The following is a 19,860-nucleotide window of genomic DNA, read 5'->3' as shown; positions in this document are numbered from 1 at the left end:
GCAGAGCCAGAATAAGGGGGGTGGGGGGTTGAAGTACAAGCTGCCAGGTGATAGTTGAGACCACGTGAGGGCGAGTGGCTAGGGGACAACGTTAAAAAGTGAGTTCAACAGGAGACAGGGCGCAGGCGAATGAGTGTTTGGCACCATTTACCAGCCTCTCGCTCGTTGTTGGCAGAGAAGGTCCCAGCCTTTGAGCGATCCTTCTCCCTCTCTGATGTTGATTAATAATTTGAACTCTTAATTCCAGTTTTATGACGTTTTCTCATTCTAGTTGCTTTTTTTTTGATACTGCATGGGGGCAGCCTGCAGCTAATGAACACAGAACTGAACTGAACATGCCTCTTGATTTTGTTTTCCCTCATTTTTGTTGTTGCCATTTGCACATTTTTTGGCGCACAGGGGGAGGGAGATGTTTGCTTATTTTTCTTTGAATGGGGTTCTTTGTTCCATGGCTGCCTGTGGGAAGACTAATTTCAGTTGTATATTGTATACATACTTTGGGATAAGAAGTGTACTTTGAATGAAGACCAGAACAACATCCCAAGGATTAAAATCCATTTTAATTGAGAAATATATAACACACTCCCAAAACAAATTTTTAACAAATTTAGAGAAGAAATCACTTTACCCACAAATTCTCATAGCATGCATTCACCACGAGAATAAGGAAACTAGATTAACACTCCCTGTTTACAAAAACTCACCTCAACACATTTTTGACACATCTCTTTGGAAGTAGACAAAATAAAAACTCGCTGGTCTTGAAACAAGCTGAGTTTCCATTGGCAAAGTGTGTAATAAATCAGAGAGAGGAATAATTAGGTCATTCAGCCCATCGAATCTGCACTGCTATTCCATCAAGAGAATATACACCTAATCATCAACAATCCTCTTCAAAATGGCAGGCAGCACAAAACCCCCAAAAAAACAGGGAATTGTTCCAGAGCAAAGGAATTGTACATAATAGTTGGTTCAGCATTTGGTTTATAAAACACTTAAAAAGACAGAAAACATTAATGCAAACAATTCATGAAAGGAGACACATCACAAAAATATACAAATTAAAACCTCATTACGAAATAAATATTACAGAGTGCTGCTACCCATTGGGGGTCAGGCCACATTTCTCAACTCAATTGTCTCCTGAACACAGGGCCAGAGGAATATTATCCACAAACAAGTCCGGATCGGGAATGTGGCCTCACCTGGCTCTGACTCCAGCTTGTTAGTGTTTCCATCCGTATGGATTCTTCTGTGGCCCTCAAAAGAGCCAAGAGATTAAAACTGCCCACTCCCCCTCCTTCCCTGCTTCCTCCACCCCCTGACGCCCAATGTAGTTATCAAAATCTGTTTATTACAAACGTCCAAAACACTCATTTTAATATATAGCTTTATATATAAAAGGAATTCTAAAAACTACTCTGAGAAATGATTACCCTTTTCTTAGTGCACAATTTTCATTCTTTGCCCCTCCCCACTGCTCCTGACAAGGAGGAACAAATTTTAAAGCTTTGTCGTATCAACCCGGACGTTGAACAAGGTGAGGACCAGAGTGGTGTGAGAATTGATGGGATTCAATTAAATAAACAGGACATCATGGCATGTGCTTCAGAGACATTCTATTTATAAAGCCAAGTTTTTTCTGAAACCTGGCACGGTAGTGCAGTGATTTCACAGTGCCAGCATTCTGGGTTCAATTCCGCTGCTATCTAGGATTTCCGCCCAGTGCTCCGCTTGTGGGCATGCTCTGTTGGTACCGGAGACATGGCAGCTCTTGCAGGCTGGCCCCAGGCCATCTTGGTCACTGACGCAAACAACGCATTTCACTGTTTGTTTCGATATACATATGACAAATAAAGCTAATCTTAAAACCAAGTTGAGTTTAAAAAGGTGCTCCCTTTCCTCCTGTCTCAAATAAAACTATTTCAGATATTTATAGACATTACAGTTTCCCAGGGACCTGCACAAGTGTATTTTAGTCACAATGGCAAACTTGTCTAGGCAGAAAGAGGCCCCGCCCTTACACCAGCAAGTGCAATAACACACCTGTACAACCTCACCCAGTCATAGCTTTCCATGGTGTAAGGGAATGGCTCACAGGGCAGGCCCACCACAAATGCCAACACCATACCTCAACTGGGTTGTGTGTTAGCCCATGTCCTGTAACCAAAAGTTCACCACCATCAATATAAACATTTTCATCAAAAAGTCAGCTTGGAGTACAAACTGGAAGACACAAGCCAGCCTGAAGAGCATAATATATATATGTATAAATCAATGGTAAAGTATTACAACGCAAGTCACCACTCCTGAGATTATGCCAATTTTTATATTTGTCTGAGAACTTGGCATTGCACGACTGATCCATGTACTCTAGTTCATTTAATACCCGACCTGTGCGTGGTAAATAAAATGCCATCCAACTCCTGGCAGTGTGGGTGGCGCAGCATACCAATCCAGACTGGTACAATTAGCTCGTCTCACAATTTGCAAGCGGAAGGGTTGTTTTAGATCCAGCAGGATTTTCGTTAGCACGACCAGGATTGGCGTAGAAATTAACCTGAATGGACTGGAGATTTTGGTAATAACAAAAAAAAAAGTACAAAAGTGGCCTCAAGATTTCATATTTCAGACCACCAAGCATTGATCAAATATTCTTCGTCTTCATTTAAAATAGAATTAAAAGTATTTTCTACTCCTGATAGCTTCTGTCCAAAACGAGGGGCTGTTTCTTCCCAGGTGCCCTTACACAGCATGGGCATTCCAAGCGGTCTGTTCCACGTTAGGCTCTCTCAGGAAAGCACTTCATTTGGTTTCCAACCTGCAGAAGCCAGCTTTGTTCTTTGGTCTGACCTGATCCCCAAGGGAGTTACCTGAACGAGGTCATACACCTGCATGTACAGGGGTGAAAACACAGGCTGGCTGTGCTCCTTAGAACTAACCAATAAATAAAAGACAAAATATATAGCTTTGTTTTGATTGTTGCTGAACACCAACATCTGGTCAACGGTTCACAATGCACGAAAAAAAAAAACAAATCCAAGACACGAGCTGGACCAATGTCTCAGACAAATTGCTACTTTGCACCATCAAACTTTTAAAGCAATCCCAAAATATTTGACGACCATCTCCATCCTCACCCCTAACCTCTGAGCCCAGTGACCTCATCAGGACAACAGGCAACTCCAGTGACCAGGGAGAAGGTGAGGTCTGAATTTCACGGGGAAGAGGGTTGTGGAGAAAGAGGGTGGGGTCATGATATCAGAAGCAGAAAGAGGGTGGGGTTATGAAATCAGAAGATCTGGAATGCTCCCCTGAATACTGCTTTCCATGGGACCTTAATGATCCACTATCTATAGGGCTTCTGGTGAGAAAATGGGAGAAGCTCTCCTGGTAATACTTCACTGTATACAACAGTTACAGACAAGAGGATCTGGTTGTGATTAGGATGGACCGTGCTTTAGAGAGGTGGTGGGGAGGCAAATGTTTAGGAAGCCATGAGGAAGAGGGAACAGGTGGAGTGGAAGAGAAAGTGGTGAAATGCTTGGGTGGGTGGGTGGGGGGGGGGGGGGAGGTGAGGCCGGTGAAGGGTGACAGGGAGAGCAGAGAGGTGGTCTGGGGGGAGAACAAACATCCTTCGGGTGACACCATGACCAAACTGAGGAACAAACAGTTGGCATTGAGCTCGGGAGCCCATTAGCCAACAAGTGCCCTTGACTTCAACCACAAGCATCAGTTCAAGTACTGGCCAGCAACACAGGATCCTGGGCAACTGGATGGTGGATCACCACGGACAATGGCCAGCACAAAGCCTCAACGTCCATCTCCAATATCGCAGCTTTGACATTATCATAAATAGAGAGGAAAAAAACACTGAAGGATCACATCTTTGGCAAAGGAGATCATTATCTCATCTTTCTTCTGCATGGTTCCCACCACCCACCCATTGCAGCTCCCCTCGATCCACACTCTCGGGACTACAGTGCAAGGTACGCATCCTCCTACTGCCTCCTCTTAGTTCAGGAATGCTCCACTTCCCTGCCCTCAGACAACATTGAAGTCGCACCATGACCTGTTTTTCTTTATGCCCAGCGTCAAGTACCAGAGCTTGAGAGGAGGGGGGAGAGAGGTCATATATTGTTTTCTATTGAAGTGTGTTTGGATTTAAGGTCCGAAGAGTTCTGCTCATTCAGCAGGGACGTGGTTTCGTCCACTATACTCGGGGGTTTCTCCGATGGCGTCATGTCGATCTTGGTGTGTGGGTTCTCAGGGGACTGTGGAGTGCTGTCCAGCTTCGAGGCCAGTAATCCATTCTGATATTGCTGCCAGGTGATCTGTTCATACAAAAGGGAAAGAGACCAAGAGAAAAGAGGTGAAAAGAGCCGATTAAAGATAGGTTCAAAGTTCAAGAAGTTTTAATTATTTGGAGATACAGTGTGGAACAGGCCCAACGAGCTGCACCACCCAGCAATCCATCCATTTAACACTAATCTAAATCACAGGGGCACAGTAGCATAGTGGTTAGCACAATGCTTTACAGTACAGGCAACCCGGGTTTGATTCCCGCCGCTGCATCACAGGAGTTTGTACTTTCTCCCGTGACTGCATGGGTTTCTTCCGGGAGTTCCGGTTTCCTCTCATATTCCAAAGATGTACCAGTTGGTCGGCTAATTGGTCATTGTAAATTGCCCTGTGATTAGGCTAGCGATAAATTGGGGGATTGCTCAGCAGTGCAGCTTGAAGGGCCAGAAGGGCCTGTTCTGCACTGTATCCCAACAAATAAAGAAACAATCTAAACAATAGTGTCGGCTAACTACTACATTGCCATGGCGCTCAGCTCAGAGTGAATTTATTATCAAAGTATGTATTGTATATGTCAACATATATGACCCTAATTGCACCCAGAGTATTCCCATTTCTAAGCATCGCCACATAGATTTAACCAAAGTGCTCATTCAGTTTCACTCAAATATGTTGGATTTTGTATCCACTAACCTTTCTGGCAGTTCAAAGTAAATTTATTATCAAAGTATGTATACGTTGCTATATGCAACCCAAAGATTCATTTTCTTGTGGGCATTCAAGGTAGAATAAAGAATCAATTAAAAATTACAATGTGCAAAAGAAACAGCAAAAACAACAACAACAAAAAAATAATAATAATAAGTAAATAATACTGATAAATAGCTAAGGACTCCTTGGGTCAGAGTCGACTATAAATGTTGAGTCCCAGCTGGGTATACAGACAAGTCAGGGCAGTACAACATGGAGAGCAAGCTGTTGCCCAGACAGCAGGTTCCTCCCCTCATGCACTTGATGAATCCTAAGGGACTGATACAGTCTGACATTAGCGGCATTGCAGGAGTTGCCAGCCAGCATTGAACTGAATGTAGGACTGCCTGACGGACTCCAGCTCCAGACTTTTCCCCTCGGGGTTTACTCCCGAAGCCCTCCCCATGGGTGGGTATAGCCGCAAGGCAGCAGGGGTTTGAGATCAGAATTTTCCTTCTCCAAGATGGAGCTGCCAACCGCGGCTGACGAACCCCATCTGCCCAAGGTGACTGGCTTTAAGACACCCGTAAACCTATCTTTGCCCCATCTCCTGTCAGTAGAAATGATTCCACCAGGCTTGGTAGCAAAGGCACACGTGAAGGCCAGGAGCTGGACTTGGCTGTCAGAGGCTATTTGAAGCGCACGTCATTGAGAGAACTTAATAGATAGTGGGAGCTTGCCCCCATGACAACCTCCAGCTATAACAACCTTAAGAAGGCATACGTTAGCCTTGCGAGACCATGGATCAGCGTCTTCACTCTCCAGGGCGCAGGCCTGGGCAAGGTTGTATGGAAGACCGGCAGTTGCCCATGTTGCAAGTCTCCCCTCTCCACGACACCAATGTTGTCCAAGGGAAGGGCATTAGGACCCATACAGCTTGGCACCAGTGTCGTCGCAGAGCAATGTGTGATTAAGTGCTTTGCTCAAGGACACAACACGTTCCCTCGGCTGGGGCTCGAACTCACGACCTTCAGGTCGCTAGTCCAATGCCTTAACCACTTGGCCACGTGCCCACTAACAACCTTAAGAAATAGGGATAAATAATAAATATTAATAAGCAATAAGATAGGAAAGTAACAATAGCACTTGAAAGTAACAATAGGGCGTCAAAGGGTTACAGGAGATGGGGTTGAGATGGAAAATAAATCAGCCTTGGTCAAGTGGCAGGCAGACATGATGGGTCAAATGGCCTAATTCTGCTCCTAGGTCTGATGGTCTTAAACCACTCAATATCATTAAAGGTTCTTTAGAGCCAATTGTGAACGATCTCTGCCTAATCTGATTCCATAAGCTGAGGGATAAACTCATTGGAATGTGTGTAGGTCAAGACATTTGAATTTACTATCACAGAATCTGAGCACTACATTGATTCTAAAATTTCCTCTCATATATGGCAGAATAAAAATGCTAGGTTAAGTAAAAAAAAATCTACAGAAGTCCAAGAAAGATGGTGGTTTAGCATTGCCAAATTTAAGATTCTATTATTGGGCAATTAATATTCGATATTTAATATTTTGGAGACAAGATTGCGATATAATTCCAAGTCCACAATGGGTAAACCTCGAAAATTACTCTGTACAAGGGTTTTCATTAGTTTCTATTTTAGGATCTTCACTGCCCTTTGTGTTTTCTAAATTGAATAAAGAAATGGTTAATCCAATAATTAAACACACATTAGAAAATATGGTTCCAATTTTGTAAATTTTTTGGTTTGAACAAATTTATATGATCAAGCCCTATTATATCTAATTTTTTTTTCCAACCCTTTGTTATGGATCAAGCCTTTTTGATATGGAAAATGAAGGGTATAACATGTTTCCGTGACTTATTTTTGAATAACTGTTTCATGTCTTTTGAACAGTTGCCTAATAGATATAACTGGCCCAGATCCCTTTTTTTTTTATAAAAAGATATTTACAAATAAGAAACTTTTAAAATACCATGCTGTCTACATTTCCGATTTCATACCCAACTGATATCACAGAAAAAAAATTAGGCTTAAATCCTTATCAGAAGGGATTAATAACTGCTATTTATGATACAATTATGAAAATACAGCCAGGTATATCTGATAAAATTAAAAATGAATGGGAAAGGGAACTTCAACTTCACCTACCTATAGAGAAATGGGAGAAAATTTTTCAACTAATTAGCTCTTCCTCTATATGTGCTAAACATACACTGGTACAATTTAAGGTAGTACATAGGGCCCACATGTCTAAAGATAAACTAGCTCGTTTATAAAATGATAATAAAGATAAAATGGACGAGTTGACAGCGCTAGCCAGGAGTCAGAAAACATTTTGGGAGTGCAGTGTTATATGTTTTACTGAAACATGGCTGCACGAGGACATATCCAACCAAAACGTTTCCATAAAGAGCTTCCATACCGTTCAGGTTGACCAGAAGTGCACTGAGAGCGGTAAGCGTAAATGAGGGGGCTTGCTGTTCTGGTTAACAACAGATGGTGCAATCCTGGTCATATTACGATCATGGAACATGTTTGTAGCCTGGATATTGAACTTTTTGCTGTTGGACTCCGGCCATATTATTTGCCAAGGAAAACCTCACATGCAATTGTGGTTGTTGTGTACATCCCTCCCTCTGCCAACCTGATGTCAGCATGTAACATCATTTACACCGCTGGGCACAGGAGTACATTCAGCCAGAGACTCATTCCACTGAGATGCAGCACTGAGCGTCATGGGAAGTCATTCCTGCCTGTGGCCATCAAACTTTGCAGCTCCTCCCTTGGAGGGTCAGACACCCTGGGCCAATGGGCTGGTCCTGGACTTATTTCTGTCTAGCATGGTTTACATATTATTATTTGATTGTTTGTGGTTTTGTATTGCTATGTTTGTACTCTGTTCTTGGTTGGTGCAGCTGTAACAAAACCCAATTTCCCTCGGGATCGATAAAATATGTCTATCTGTCTATCTGCCGTACGATCGCATTTGTTACATTAATGGTCAGAAGATCCATTTTATTGAATTGGATAAAGACCAATCCTCCTACTACATTTCAATGGTTTTCTCAAACTATATCATGTTTAAATTTAGAAAAAATCAGGTGTCATTTTTGATCCTTCGGTTAAATTTGAAGAGACTTGGAAGCTATTTATTCAACATTTTCATATGATGTAGTTTGACCTTTTCCAAATCCTTTTTATTAACTTAGAATATATGAACAGAGGAGCGGAGTTGACGACATTAATGAATGAATTCGATCCAATATATTGATTCAGCCCTGTTTTGTTCTGTTTGGGTTTTTTTTGGGGAGGGGGTTTGGGGGGTTTTTCTTTGTGATATTTTTTCTTTTTTTTTCTCTTCATGATTAATTATATTAAGAGTTTGGAAGTTTATTATACCTGTTCTATTTGTAGTTTCTCTTGTGTATGTTTATTACCAATAATGTAATTCCAATCTCTTTATATCACTATTGTTATTACGTTTATGAACTTGAAAGCTAATAAAAAGATTAAAAGAGACAGAATCTGAGCACTACAGCACAGTAACAGGCCCTTTGGCTCATCTAATCCACACTGAAACGCTACAACTACCAGGATGTTGAACCAGCATAGATAACTTCACTCACATTAACACTGAACTGACCCAGAACTGGCCTCTACATCCACTTCCAAGGACTCTGCAACTCAGACTCTCAGTATCATTTTTTTTTTATAAAAGTAAATAGTTTGCACAATTTGTCTTCTTTTGCACATTGTTTGTATTTGTACAGTTTTTCATAAACTATATCATATTTATTTTCCTTTGACTTCCTCCAAGAAAATTAATCTCAAGGTAGTACAACTTCACTAATAAGTTTACTTTGAACTTTGATATTCTGCTTAGTGTCATCGACTCGTACTCAGACCGTACCCTTCCCATCCGTGTACTTCTCTTAAATGTTGCAACTGAACCTGCCCTTCCACTGGCAGTTCTTTCCACACTCACACCACCCTCTGAGCAAAGAAGTTCCTCTTAAACATTTCATGTTTCATCCTTAACCTATGACCTCTAATTCTAGACTCACCCAACCGTAGTGGAAAAAGCCTGCTTGCATTTACCCTATCTATAGTCCCCATAATTTTGTGTACCTCCATCAAATCTCCCCTCATTCTCCTTCACTCCAGGGAACCTGTTCAACCTTTCCCCATAATGCAGGTCCTCAAGTCCTGGCAACATCTTTGTAAATTTTCTCTGTACTCTTTCAATCTTATTTCCGTAGTTAGGTGAACAGAACTGCACACGATACTCCAAATTAGGCCTCACCAAAGTCTTTTACAACTTCAACTTAACATCCCACCTCCTGTACTCAACAGTCTGATTTAGGATGGCCAATGTGCCCAATTTCTCTCTATGACACACATAAAAAATGCTGGTGAATGCAGCAGGCCAGGCAGCATCTATAGGAAGAGGTACAGTCGACGTTTCGGGCCGAGATCCTTTGTCAGGACTAACTGAAAGAAGAGATAGTAAGAGATTTGAAAGTAAGAGGGGGAGGGGAGATCCGAGATGACAGGAGAAGACAGAAGGGGCAGGGATGGAGCCAAGAGCTGGACAGGTGATTGGCAAAAGGGATACGAAGCTGTTGAAGGGAGAGGATCATGGGACAGGAGTCCTAGGGAGAAAGAAAGGGGGAGGGGAGCCCAGAGGATGGGCAAGGAGTTATAGTGAGAGGGACAGAGGGAGAAAAAAAGAGAGAAAAAAAATAATAAGTAAATAAGGAATGGGGTACGAAGGGGAGGTGGGACATTAATGGAAGTTAGAGAAGTCAATGTTCATGCCATCAGGTTGGAGGCTACCCAGACAGAATATGACCCTATTTCTCTCTATGACCCTATTTATCAGTGACGCCACTTTCAAGGAATGTGAGCTTGCTTGTATCCGGGGTGTCTCTAAGATGAACACTCTTAACCAGGGAACAGCTGTACCAGCAGATATGGTATGAAGTTGCTTGCTGGGGGAGCTGAACCTAGAAACTAATAGCACCACCTGCTGGTGATGAACTATACTGCAGCCCAGCCTCAAACTAGTAATCCAAGTCGTCACTTTTTATTGTCATTTCGACCATAACTGCTGGTACAGTACACAGTAAAAATGAGAAAATGTTTTTCAGGACCATGGTGCTACATGAACAATACAAAAACTACACTGAACTACGTAAAACAACACAAAACTACACAAGACTACAGACCTACCCAGGACTGCATAAAGTGCACAAAACAGTGCAGGCATTACAATAAATAATAAACAAGACAATAGGCACAGTAGAGGGCAGTACATTGGTGTCAGTCCAGGCTCTGGGTATTGAGGAATCTGATGGCTTGGGGAAAGAAACTGTTACATAGTCTGGTCGTGAGAGCCCGAATGCTTCGGTGCCTTTTGCCAGATGGCAGGAGGGAGAAGAGTTTGTATGAGGGGTGTGTGAGGTCCTTCATAGTGCTGTTTGCTTTACAGATGCAGAGTGTGGTGTATCGAATTATGAAGACAAGACATTCTGCAGATGCTAGAAATCCAGAGCAAAACACACAATATGCTGGAGGAACTCAGCAGGTCAGGCAGCATCTATGGAAATGAATAAACAGTTGCGGGCCGAGACCCTTGTTCAGGACTGGAAAATAAAGGGGGAAGATGCCAGAATAAAAAGGTGGGAGGAGGGAAAGGAGGATAGCTAGAAGGTGATAGGTGAAGCCAGGTGGGTGGGAAAGATAAAGGGCTGGAGAAGTAGGAGTCTGATAGGAGAGGAGAGTGGACCACAGGATAAAGGGAAGGAGGAGGGGACACAGGGGGAGATGGTAGGCAGGCGAGGAGAGGCAAGACTCAACAGTAGGGAACAGAAGAGGATAGGAGATTTTTTTTTAAACTGGAAGAAGAAATCCCAGATGGAATATGCGGCACCTATAAAAAGTATTCACCCCCTCTTGGAAGTTTTCATGTTTTACAATACTGAATCACAGTGGATTTAATTTAGCTTTTTTTGACACTGATCAACAGAAAAAGATTTTCATGTCAAAGTGCAAACAGATCTCTACAAAGTGATCTAAATTAATTACAAATATAAAATACAAAATAATTGATTACGTAAGAATCAACCCCTTCAAGTCAGTATTTAGTAAATTCACCTTTGGCAGCAATTACAGCCTTGAGTCTGTGTGGATAGGTCAGTTTTCCCCATTCTTCTTTATAAAGCTGCTCAAGCTCTGTCAGATTGCATGGGGTTGTGAGTGAACAGCCTTTTTCAAGTCCAGCCACAAATCCTCAAAATGGATCGAGGTCTGGACTCTGACTTGGCCACTCCAGGACATTATCTTTGTTGTTTTTAAGCCATTCCTGTGTAGCTTTGGCTTTATGCTTGGGGTCATTATCTTGCTGGAAAACAAATCTTCTCCCAAGTCGCAGTTCTCTTGCAGACTGCATCAGGTTTTCCTCCAGGATTTCCCTGTATTTTGCTGCATTCATTTTACCCTCTACCTTTACAATCCTTCCAGGGCCAGCTGAAGTGAAGCAACCTCGCAGCATGATGCAGCTACCACCATGCTTCACAGTAGAGATGGTGTGTTTTTGATGATGTGTGGTGTTTGGCTTACACTAAACACAGTACTTAGTCTGAAGGCCATAAAGCTCAATTTTGGTTTCAGTCCACAGAATCACCTTCCAGCTGACTTCAAAGTCTCCCACTTGCCACCTGGCAAATTGTAGCCAAGATTTCATGAGTTTTTTTTTCCCCCAACAGTGGCTTTCTCTTTGCACTCTCCCATAAAAATGCAACTGGTGAAGCATCTGGGCAACAGTTGTACGCACAGTTTCTCCCATCTCAGCCACTGAAGCTTGCAACTCCTCCAGAGTTGTTATGGGTCTCTTGGTGGCCTCCCTCACTAGTCCCCTTCTTGGACGGTCACTCAGTTTCTGAGGACAGCCTGCTCCAGGCAGATTTATAGCCATGCCATATTCTTTCCATTTCTTGATGATTGACTTACCCAAGGGATATTCTAATATCTAAAGGGATATTCAGTAACTTGGAAATTCTCTTGTATCCATCTCCTGACTTGTGCTTTTTAATAAACTTTTCACGAAACTGTTTGGAGTTTTCTTTTGTCTTCATGGTGCAGTTTTTTCCCTGGACACTGACTCACCAACTGTCAGACCTTCCAGATACAGGTGTATTTTTACTACATTCAATTGAAACACCTTGACTGCACACAAGTGATCTCGACTTAACTAATTCTGTGACTTCTAAAACCAGTTGGCTGCACCAGTGATGATTTGGCATGTCATGTTAAAGGGCGTGAATACTTATTCAATTATTTTGTGTTTTATATTTGTAATTAACTTAGATCACTTTGTAGAGATCTGTTTTCACTTTGACACAAAATCTTTTTCTGCTGATCAGTCAACTGTGATTCAATGTTGTAAAACAATAAAACATGAAGCTTTCCAAGGGGATGAATACTTCGTATAGGCACTGTAAATTTCAAAGGCTCATTCAAAGTATATATGCAGAATATAACTGGTGCTGCTTATATTCCATCTGCCACTTCTTGGGCCATTCCCCTGATCTGGACAAGTCCTCCTGATTACATTAAAGCAATCATGGGGGGGAAGGAGAGGGGAGTGTGATAAAATGGATGCTCTCACAAACAGCAGGTTCCAGCAGTGGGTCAAATGCACCGCATGCTTGCTCACCTTCATAAACTGCAGGTCCGTTATTGCCCTGACAGAGAAATCCGGAACATAATGTATTGAACCACCCATGGAGCTTGGCACAATGGACCCCGACGACTCCGAGCGCTCAGTCTGATGTAACGACATAGAACGATTCAACTCACTGTTGCGAGACGATGAGCGGGTCTCTAAAAAGGAAAGAGACTGGATGTATCAGGTTAAAAGATAAAAATTAGCTTTACTTGTCACATTTATGCCGAAATATACAGTGAACTGCATCGTTTGCATCAATGACCACACAGCCTGAACGTGTGCTTGGGACAAGCAGCAAGTGTCACCGCGCTTCCAGCACAGGAGCGTTGCTAGAGTAACACTTTACAGTGCCATAACCCTCCACTACAAGATCAGAGTTCAATTCGCACCCCTGTCCGTGTGGAGTTTGTACATCTTCCCAATAACTGCCTGGGCTTCCTGCAGGTGCTCTGGTTTCCTCCGACGTTGCAAAGAGGTATCAGTTAGGATCAGCGAGTTGTGGGCATGCTACGTCGGTGCTGGATGTATGGTGACACTTGCGGGCTGCCTCCAGCACAACCCTTGACACATTTCACTATACATTTTGAGGTACGTGGCATTTTCGGACAGATGGGGCTCGTCAGCCATGGTTGGCAGCTCACCTAGAAGGAAAACTCTGATCTCAAGCCTCATCTGCCTTGGCGTAAACCGAGAGGGAAAAATCTGGACCTGGAGTTCCTACGAACGTCCTACGTTGAGTTCAGTCCTGACCAGCAATGCCTGCGATGCTGCTGGAACCAAACTATCAGTCTCTGCCGTACCTTTGGGTTCATCAGATGTGTGGAGAGGGGGAGCTTGCTACATGGGCAACAGCCTGCTCTCCATTTTACTCTCCATCTAGGCATCTAGGACCGTTCGGTTAACCCTGACCAACAGAGGCCTCACTCACACATGATAAATATAGCCAATCTTTAATCTTAGAAACACAGCGTGCCCACAACTAACCCTAACCGTTATGTCTTTGGAACGTGGGAGGAAACCAGAGCACCCGGAGGAAACGCACACAGTCACGGAGAGAACGTACAAACTCCTTACAGTCAGTGGCGGGTGTTGAACCCTGATCATTGCAATATCGTTACACAGACTGCTATGTTACCGCGACGCTCGCTCTGTACCATGACTACAACGGGATGAGGCGTTCATGAAAGCGGATATTGATGGGATGGTTGGAATCACTGGACTTAACTGTCTGTGAGAAAAGTCTCTGCTGAGGCTGCTCTAGCTCCCGACCTCCCCGCATGGAGACCTGCACCCCAGAACCCCAGCATGCTGGATCTGCCAGGAGGCATTGCTCAGGAGTTAACCTTCTCTTGGTGCGAGTGGACACGTGCACTGACAGACCATCTCTGACGGCTAGCGAGGCTCCACTCAGACCAAAACCTGCCATTTAAAATTGTGGGTGACAAGAATTGTGACAAAAATCAAAAGCACTCGGCACGTGATGTTACTAATTAAATAAAACCAGAAAAACACCAAATTCAGATTTATTTATCCCATGTACTTCATAGCGTACAGTGAAATGCATTGTTTGTGTTAACAACCAACATACACCCAGGTTGTGCAGGGGGCAGCCAGCAGGTGTCGTAACACATTCCATTGCCAACATAACAATTAAAAGTGCTTAAATACTTACTTGAATCAAACAAAAAGTCTTACTGACTTTTCTCCCAGCAGTCATTTTTTGGCCCTGCTGTATTGGGAGCACGTGGTGCAAGAACCACAAGATTTGCACCTCCTTCTTGACTTCCAAAGAACATTCCGGACAGTATCATCTCCATGTATTTCTTTGTACTGTTGCTATAAAGTTAACAAATCTCACGACATAGGCCAGCAACATTAAGCCTGATTGTTATTCTGAGGTCCAACGAGGCCCAGTCTTTTGTTCCCCAGGGTTGGGGAATCAGGAACTAGAGGGACTAGGTTTAAGGGGCGGAGCTACGATGGCACTCCGCAGCGACTCCCTCAAACTCATCTGTGGAAACAGATTAATTTCTACCTTTAAAGTCTCTTTTTCCTTTTCAAGGTGGAGGGGGTTCTGTTGAACACCCTGACCTAACGTTACACTCAAACTTCGGTTCTTCGCGGCCATTTTTCGATATCCCAAGGACACAACAATTGGGGTTCCAGGCTTTGCGGCAGCCCTGGGGATTAGCCGATTCTATGCTGGTGCCGCCATCTGAAGCAATGTGGGAGAAAACAGAACATTGAAAACAGCGGATCAGCTGTCGGGGGCTCTGTACGCGGTGAACCGCGAGCGCACTGTTGTTAGCGGGGGAGAATTTATGCCAATTCTCCAGTCGGAGAACTTGGGGGAAAAAGTGAGACAGCTAACTTTTACACGGTAATCAGTGAGTTGTTTGTTGGTCTCCCCTCTTGCTAAGAAAGTGGAGGGGGGGCACCTCTGTCATTTATACATATGAGAGTGAGACAGAGAGACAGAGAGACAGAGAGACAGATGCCTATGGCATGTCAAATTGTCAGGTGAATGATTTTTTTGTTGTACTGCAGATCATGGTCTTTCTTGGGGACTTTGCTATTGCTTGCTTGGTGGGTGGAGAGTGCTGATGATTTAGTTTGCTGAAGTGGGGGAGGGGAGGAGAGGCTCATTGCTTGTGCATAGGGGTGAGGGGAGCTTTGGGGTTTCTAGCGTTTTTACTGTCACTCATTCTTTGGGGTACTCTTCTGTTTTCGTGGATGTCTGTGAAGAACAAGAATCCCAGACTGCATTCTCTGATGTTAAATAGAACCACTGAAGATAAGGGGGTGGGGGCAGATTTAACAGTAACACGAGAGGCAGCTTTTTTTTTAAAAGAGCAAAGGATGGTCAATGTATGGAACAAACTGCCAGAGGAACTGATTGGAGCAGGAACTGTAACAACTTTTTTAAAAAAATCATTTGGAGAGGGACATGGAATGGAAAGGTTTCGAGCAAGGGACCCCTACCATTGACTAAGGGGTCCTGTGGACCTCAGGTTGGGAACAGCTGCTTCAGAGGGATTTGGGCCAAACAGCTGTAGGTGTGACCACAACTGCATCTACCTCCACCATACAGCACTGAACATTTGCCTCAAACTGCAGTTCCAATGTCCCAATCTCACAGACCAGCACAGTACAAGCCCCTCAATGTTGTAACCTACTCTACAATCAATCTTACCCCACTCTCCCACTCAGTCCATTTCCCTTTCATCCATCTAAGCAGCTCTTAAATGCCCCTATTGTATCTGTTTCTACCAGCACCCTGGCAGGGTACTCCACACACCCACCACTCAAGAGTATAAAACCTACCTCTAACACCCCTTTATAATTTATTCCAAAATAGGATTAAAGGACCTCTGACATCCCCCCCATACTTTTCTCTAGCCATTTTAAAAATGCCCCTTGGTATCAGCCACTTCCGTGTTGGGAAAAAGTCACAGATTGTTCACTCTATCTATGTCTCTTATCTTGTACATCTATCAAGTCACCTCTCACCTTCCTTCACTCCAAAGAGAAAAAGCAGAGGCCACTCAACCTATCCTCATAAGACATGTTCTCAAATCAAGACAGCATCCTGGTAAACCTCCTCTGCACCCTCTCCAAGGCGTCAACGTTCTTTCTAAAATGAAGCGACTGGAACTGGACACAAAACTCCAAGTGTGGTCTGACCAGAGTTTTATAGAGTTGCAAAATTACCTCATGGCTCTTGAACTCAGTCCCCTGTCTAGCTGGTGAGCGACTGAAGTTTATCCCAAATTCCACAGTCCATTCCACACTCCCCAGACCCAGCAGGCAGCTTCAAAAGGCAGGGAAAGGAGTGACATGCTTGTTAGAGAGGCTCAAAGTCCCTTCAAACCAAAAGCCCCTTTGCACAAAAAAAAGGGTCGCTAAGGGAACGGAGGATAAAAACCGTGCAGACCATGTGTGATTTACCTTGGAACCAAGGAATTAGGGAAGCTGTTTTGAGACTGCACGTGCGGAGTCTGCAGACGGGAGCTGGGAGGCGGAGATGGAGCAACAGAGAGAGAACAAGATTAAAGTACAGAGAACAAGAGAGGGTAAGCCTTCAGTGTCCACTGTCTACACCCTCTCCAGGCAGATCACACCTCCCAACCCTCAGTCAGCACTGCACCTACTGTCTCATTCAATCTCTGTCTTTTATCCCATGACAGTCGCTCTTTGTTCCTTTCCGCCCTCGCCACTCTCTCCAATTCAGCAAGAAAGAAAAGAGGATCAGCTTTATTTGTCAGCGTGTATGTTGTAACGGCGCCATTTGCACGAGGTCAAACCAGAGGGGACCGCGCTAGGCAGCCCGCCAGGGTTGCGGCACTTCCAGCGCCAACTTAACACGCTCACCACTTGCACCTTGGGAATGAGGGAGGAAACCCGGCCACGAACACCTTACAGAGGGCAGCGGGAGTTGAACCCCGTTCTTTCTGTGCTACTGTGGTGCCCTATTTAAAATACACTTGTCTTTAAACTTTCACATATTCTTGTGAAAGGCTGTCGTCCCAGAACATTTTCCTCCACAGACGGGGCCCAGCCTGGCGAGTTCTTTGAAAATTTTCTGCTGCTCCCACCCACCCATAATTCCAGCATCTTCAGTATTTTGCTTTTGTCTGCTGCACTGGCACTCAGGAGAAAAATATAGCCGACAGAGTCTTGGAATAAGCAGGAGACAAAATTCATCCCCCTGCCCCCCCGCTCCCCCACCAAATAACTGGAGCCAACTGAACAATTCAGTCAACATACATCAAAGTTGCTGGTGAACACAGCAGGCCAGGCAGCATCTCTAGGAAGAGGTACAGTCGACGTTTCAGGCCGAGACCCTTCGTCAGGACTCGGCCTGAAACGTCGACTGTACAGTCCTGACGAAGGGTCTCGGCCTGAAACATCGACTGTAGGGTCCTGACGAAGGGTCTCGGCCTGAAACGTCGACTGTACCTCTTCCTAGAGATGCTGCCTGGCCTGCTGCGTTCACCAGCAACTTTGATGTGTGTTGCTTGAATTTCCAGCATCTGCAGAATTCCTGATGTTTGCGTGAACAATTTAGTGCTCAGCTTGAGCGTTAATTAGCAAAATTCATTAACAAACAGAGGATACACTTCCTGCAGCAGTTGGTACAAGTCCACCTTCCCCAGAACATCTTAGCACAATCCTACTCTGCCAGAGAGCATCGTCACATCAGCCACCACTGTCTGGTTTGATGCAGCATCCTCTCACAATGTACAAAAACTACAGTGAACCATCAGGTCATTGGTTGCAGTCCCCAGTCACAGCAGGCCTCGTGTCTCCAGGAAAATCACTATGGACACAACCCACCCTGCAACCTGCCTTTTCCAAAAGCTCCCTTCTGCAAAGTGCAACAGGGCTATTAAAACAAAAACTTCACACCATCTCAGTAGCTTCTTCCCCCAGGCAGTTAATCTCATCAGCCCTAGTTAGCCCCCTCCCCCACCTCCACCCCCTCTTATTACCTCAGCCACTGCACCGTAAACACTTTAAGCCACTTTTGTGTAATACTGTTTACATTGGAAACGTCTTATGCATATTTTATTCCCTATTTGTACTTTAAACTTTAACATATTTTTTATTAAGTCTTTATTCTGTATCATTGCTCACTGTTATTGTGTTTTTGTTGCATTCTGACCAACACACCACAGCAAATTCGAAACACATGCAAATGTCTACTGCGAATAAAGTTGATCCTTGATCCTTGCGAGATAGCAGAGAACCAACTTTACTCATCGACAGGCCTTCTCACAGAATCGTGTAATGAGCTCACAGAACTATTAATACTTCATACGTATTCCCAATAGGAGGTCGACTTTCAGTGAAGTATTAACACACTGAAAAAGGGAAAATTCTTACCCACAAGTGAACTGCCGAGAGCCATGATGCCGTAGTAGGAGAAAGGACCAGTCTCAAACTTCATGTCTTCCTTTCCAGCCTCCGTCTCCACTTTGCCCTGTGAGGCAAGAATGAGTTAAGCGGGACATAGACTGCATAATTCATTCTACACCATGTACACTTTTGACCCAATGCCATTCGGCGTCATGGGTCCGAAATAAAAGTGCTGGCGTTGGGGGGAGTTGAGAGAATGATTAAAGTCTGTGGTAACCACAACCGTGAAATGATGCCTTTAATGGAAGGAGAGCGATCAAGTAACATTTGATGTGGAGTTACCTAAGAGTTGGCCAGAATCTCGATAAAAATGATCGCTTTAAGAAACATCTTAAAAGAAGCTAACGGAGACTAAAGGCCTGTGAAGATGAAGACCTCAAAGCCAGCACTTAGCTCTGGGATAAGGGGTTAGTAGTGATCCCTGCCCTCCCTCTGGGAGGAGGACTAGTTAGAATATAAAAGCAAGGATGTAATGCTGATGCTTTATAAGACATGGGGTCAGACCACGTTTGGGGTACTGTGAGCAGTTTTGGCCTCTATATCCAAGAGTCCTTGGAGAGGTTCCAGAGGAGATTCACAAGAATGATCCCGGGAGTGAAAGGGTTAGTGTCTGAAGAACGTTTGATGGCTCTGGCCCTGTATGGGGTTTCCTCAACCTTCTGCAGTTCCACAAAGTTATCTCATTAAAAACCCTGAAAAAAAAAGCTTCTAGCTCGGGTGATGGTGGGGAAGGTGTTCAACTCCCTGCCTAGCTTTGATCGCAACGCACAGCAAGGGCAGTAAAGGAAAAGTCTAGGACCAGAGGTCACCATCTCTGATTAGAAGGACACCCCTCCTCATCCCTGTTCTAAAGGAATTTCTTCAGAGTGTGGAGCATTTGTGGAATTCATTGCCACAAGTGTGTGTGAAGGCCAAGCCACTGGGTATATTTATGGCATAGGTTGATAGATTTTTGATAAGTCAGGGCATGAAGCGATACAGGAAAAGACAGGAGATTGGGGCTGAGGGGAAAAATGGATCAGCCACTTTGAAATGACGGAGCAAACTCAATGGGCCAAATGGCTTAATTCTGCTCCTACATCTTTTGGTCTTAAACATGTATGTTGTGTATTTAATATTTCAGTAATGCAGTATTTGAGTAATCTTGTAAATATGTTTTGATTTAAGCATTCTTTCTAGTTCATATAATTCC

At 43.9% G+C, this 19,860-nt stretch overlaps 1 protein-coding gene across 1 annotated transcript in view; it reads right to left on the bottom strand.

Annotated features, from left to right (window-relative positions):
• Nucleotides 1-541: 541 nt before the first annotated feature.
• The window catches only part of LOC140201935 (metal transporter CNNM4-like), a 64,405-nt gene continuing 45,086 nt past the window's right edge, over nucleotides 542-19,860 (bottom strand). The window contains exons 5-7 of the mRNA XM_072266773.1: nucleotides 18,636-18,732; nucleotides 12,738-12,904; nucleotides 542-4,334 (exon numbers count right to left, since the gene is read on the bottom strand). Of these exons, the coding sequence (XP_072122874.1) occupies nucleotides 4,131-4,334; nucleotides 12,738-12,904; nucleotides 18,636-18,732 (468 nt within the window). The 3' untranslated portion in view covers nucleotides 542-4,130. The remainder of the gene's footprint in view (nucleotides 4,335-12,737; nucleotides 12,905-18,635; nucleotides 18,733-19,860) is intronic.

This window comes from Mobula birostris, chromosome 8 (genome assembly GCF_030028105.1).
Source record: "Mobula birostris isolate sMobBir1 chromosome 8, sMobBir1.hap1, whole genome shotgun sequence".
NCBI lineage: Eukaryota > Metazoa > Chordata > Chondrichthyes > Myliobatiformes > Myliobatidae > Mobula > Mobula birostris.
Note: the sequence above shows the minus strand (reverse complement) of the source record. Positions and strands in the feature narration are given on the sequence as shown.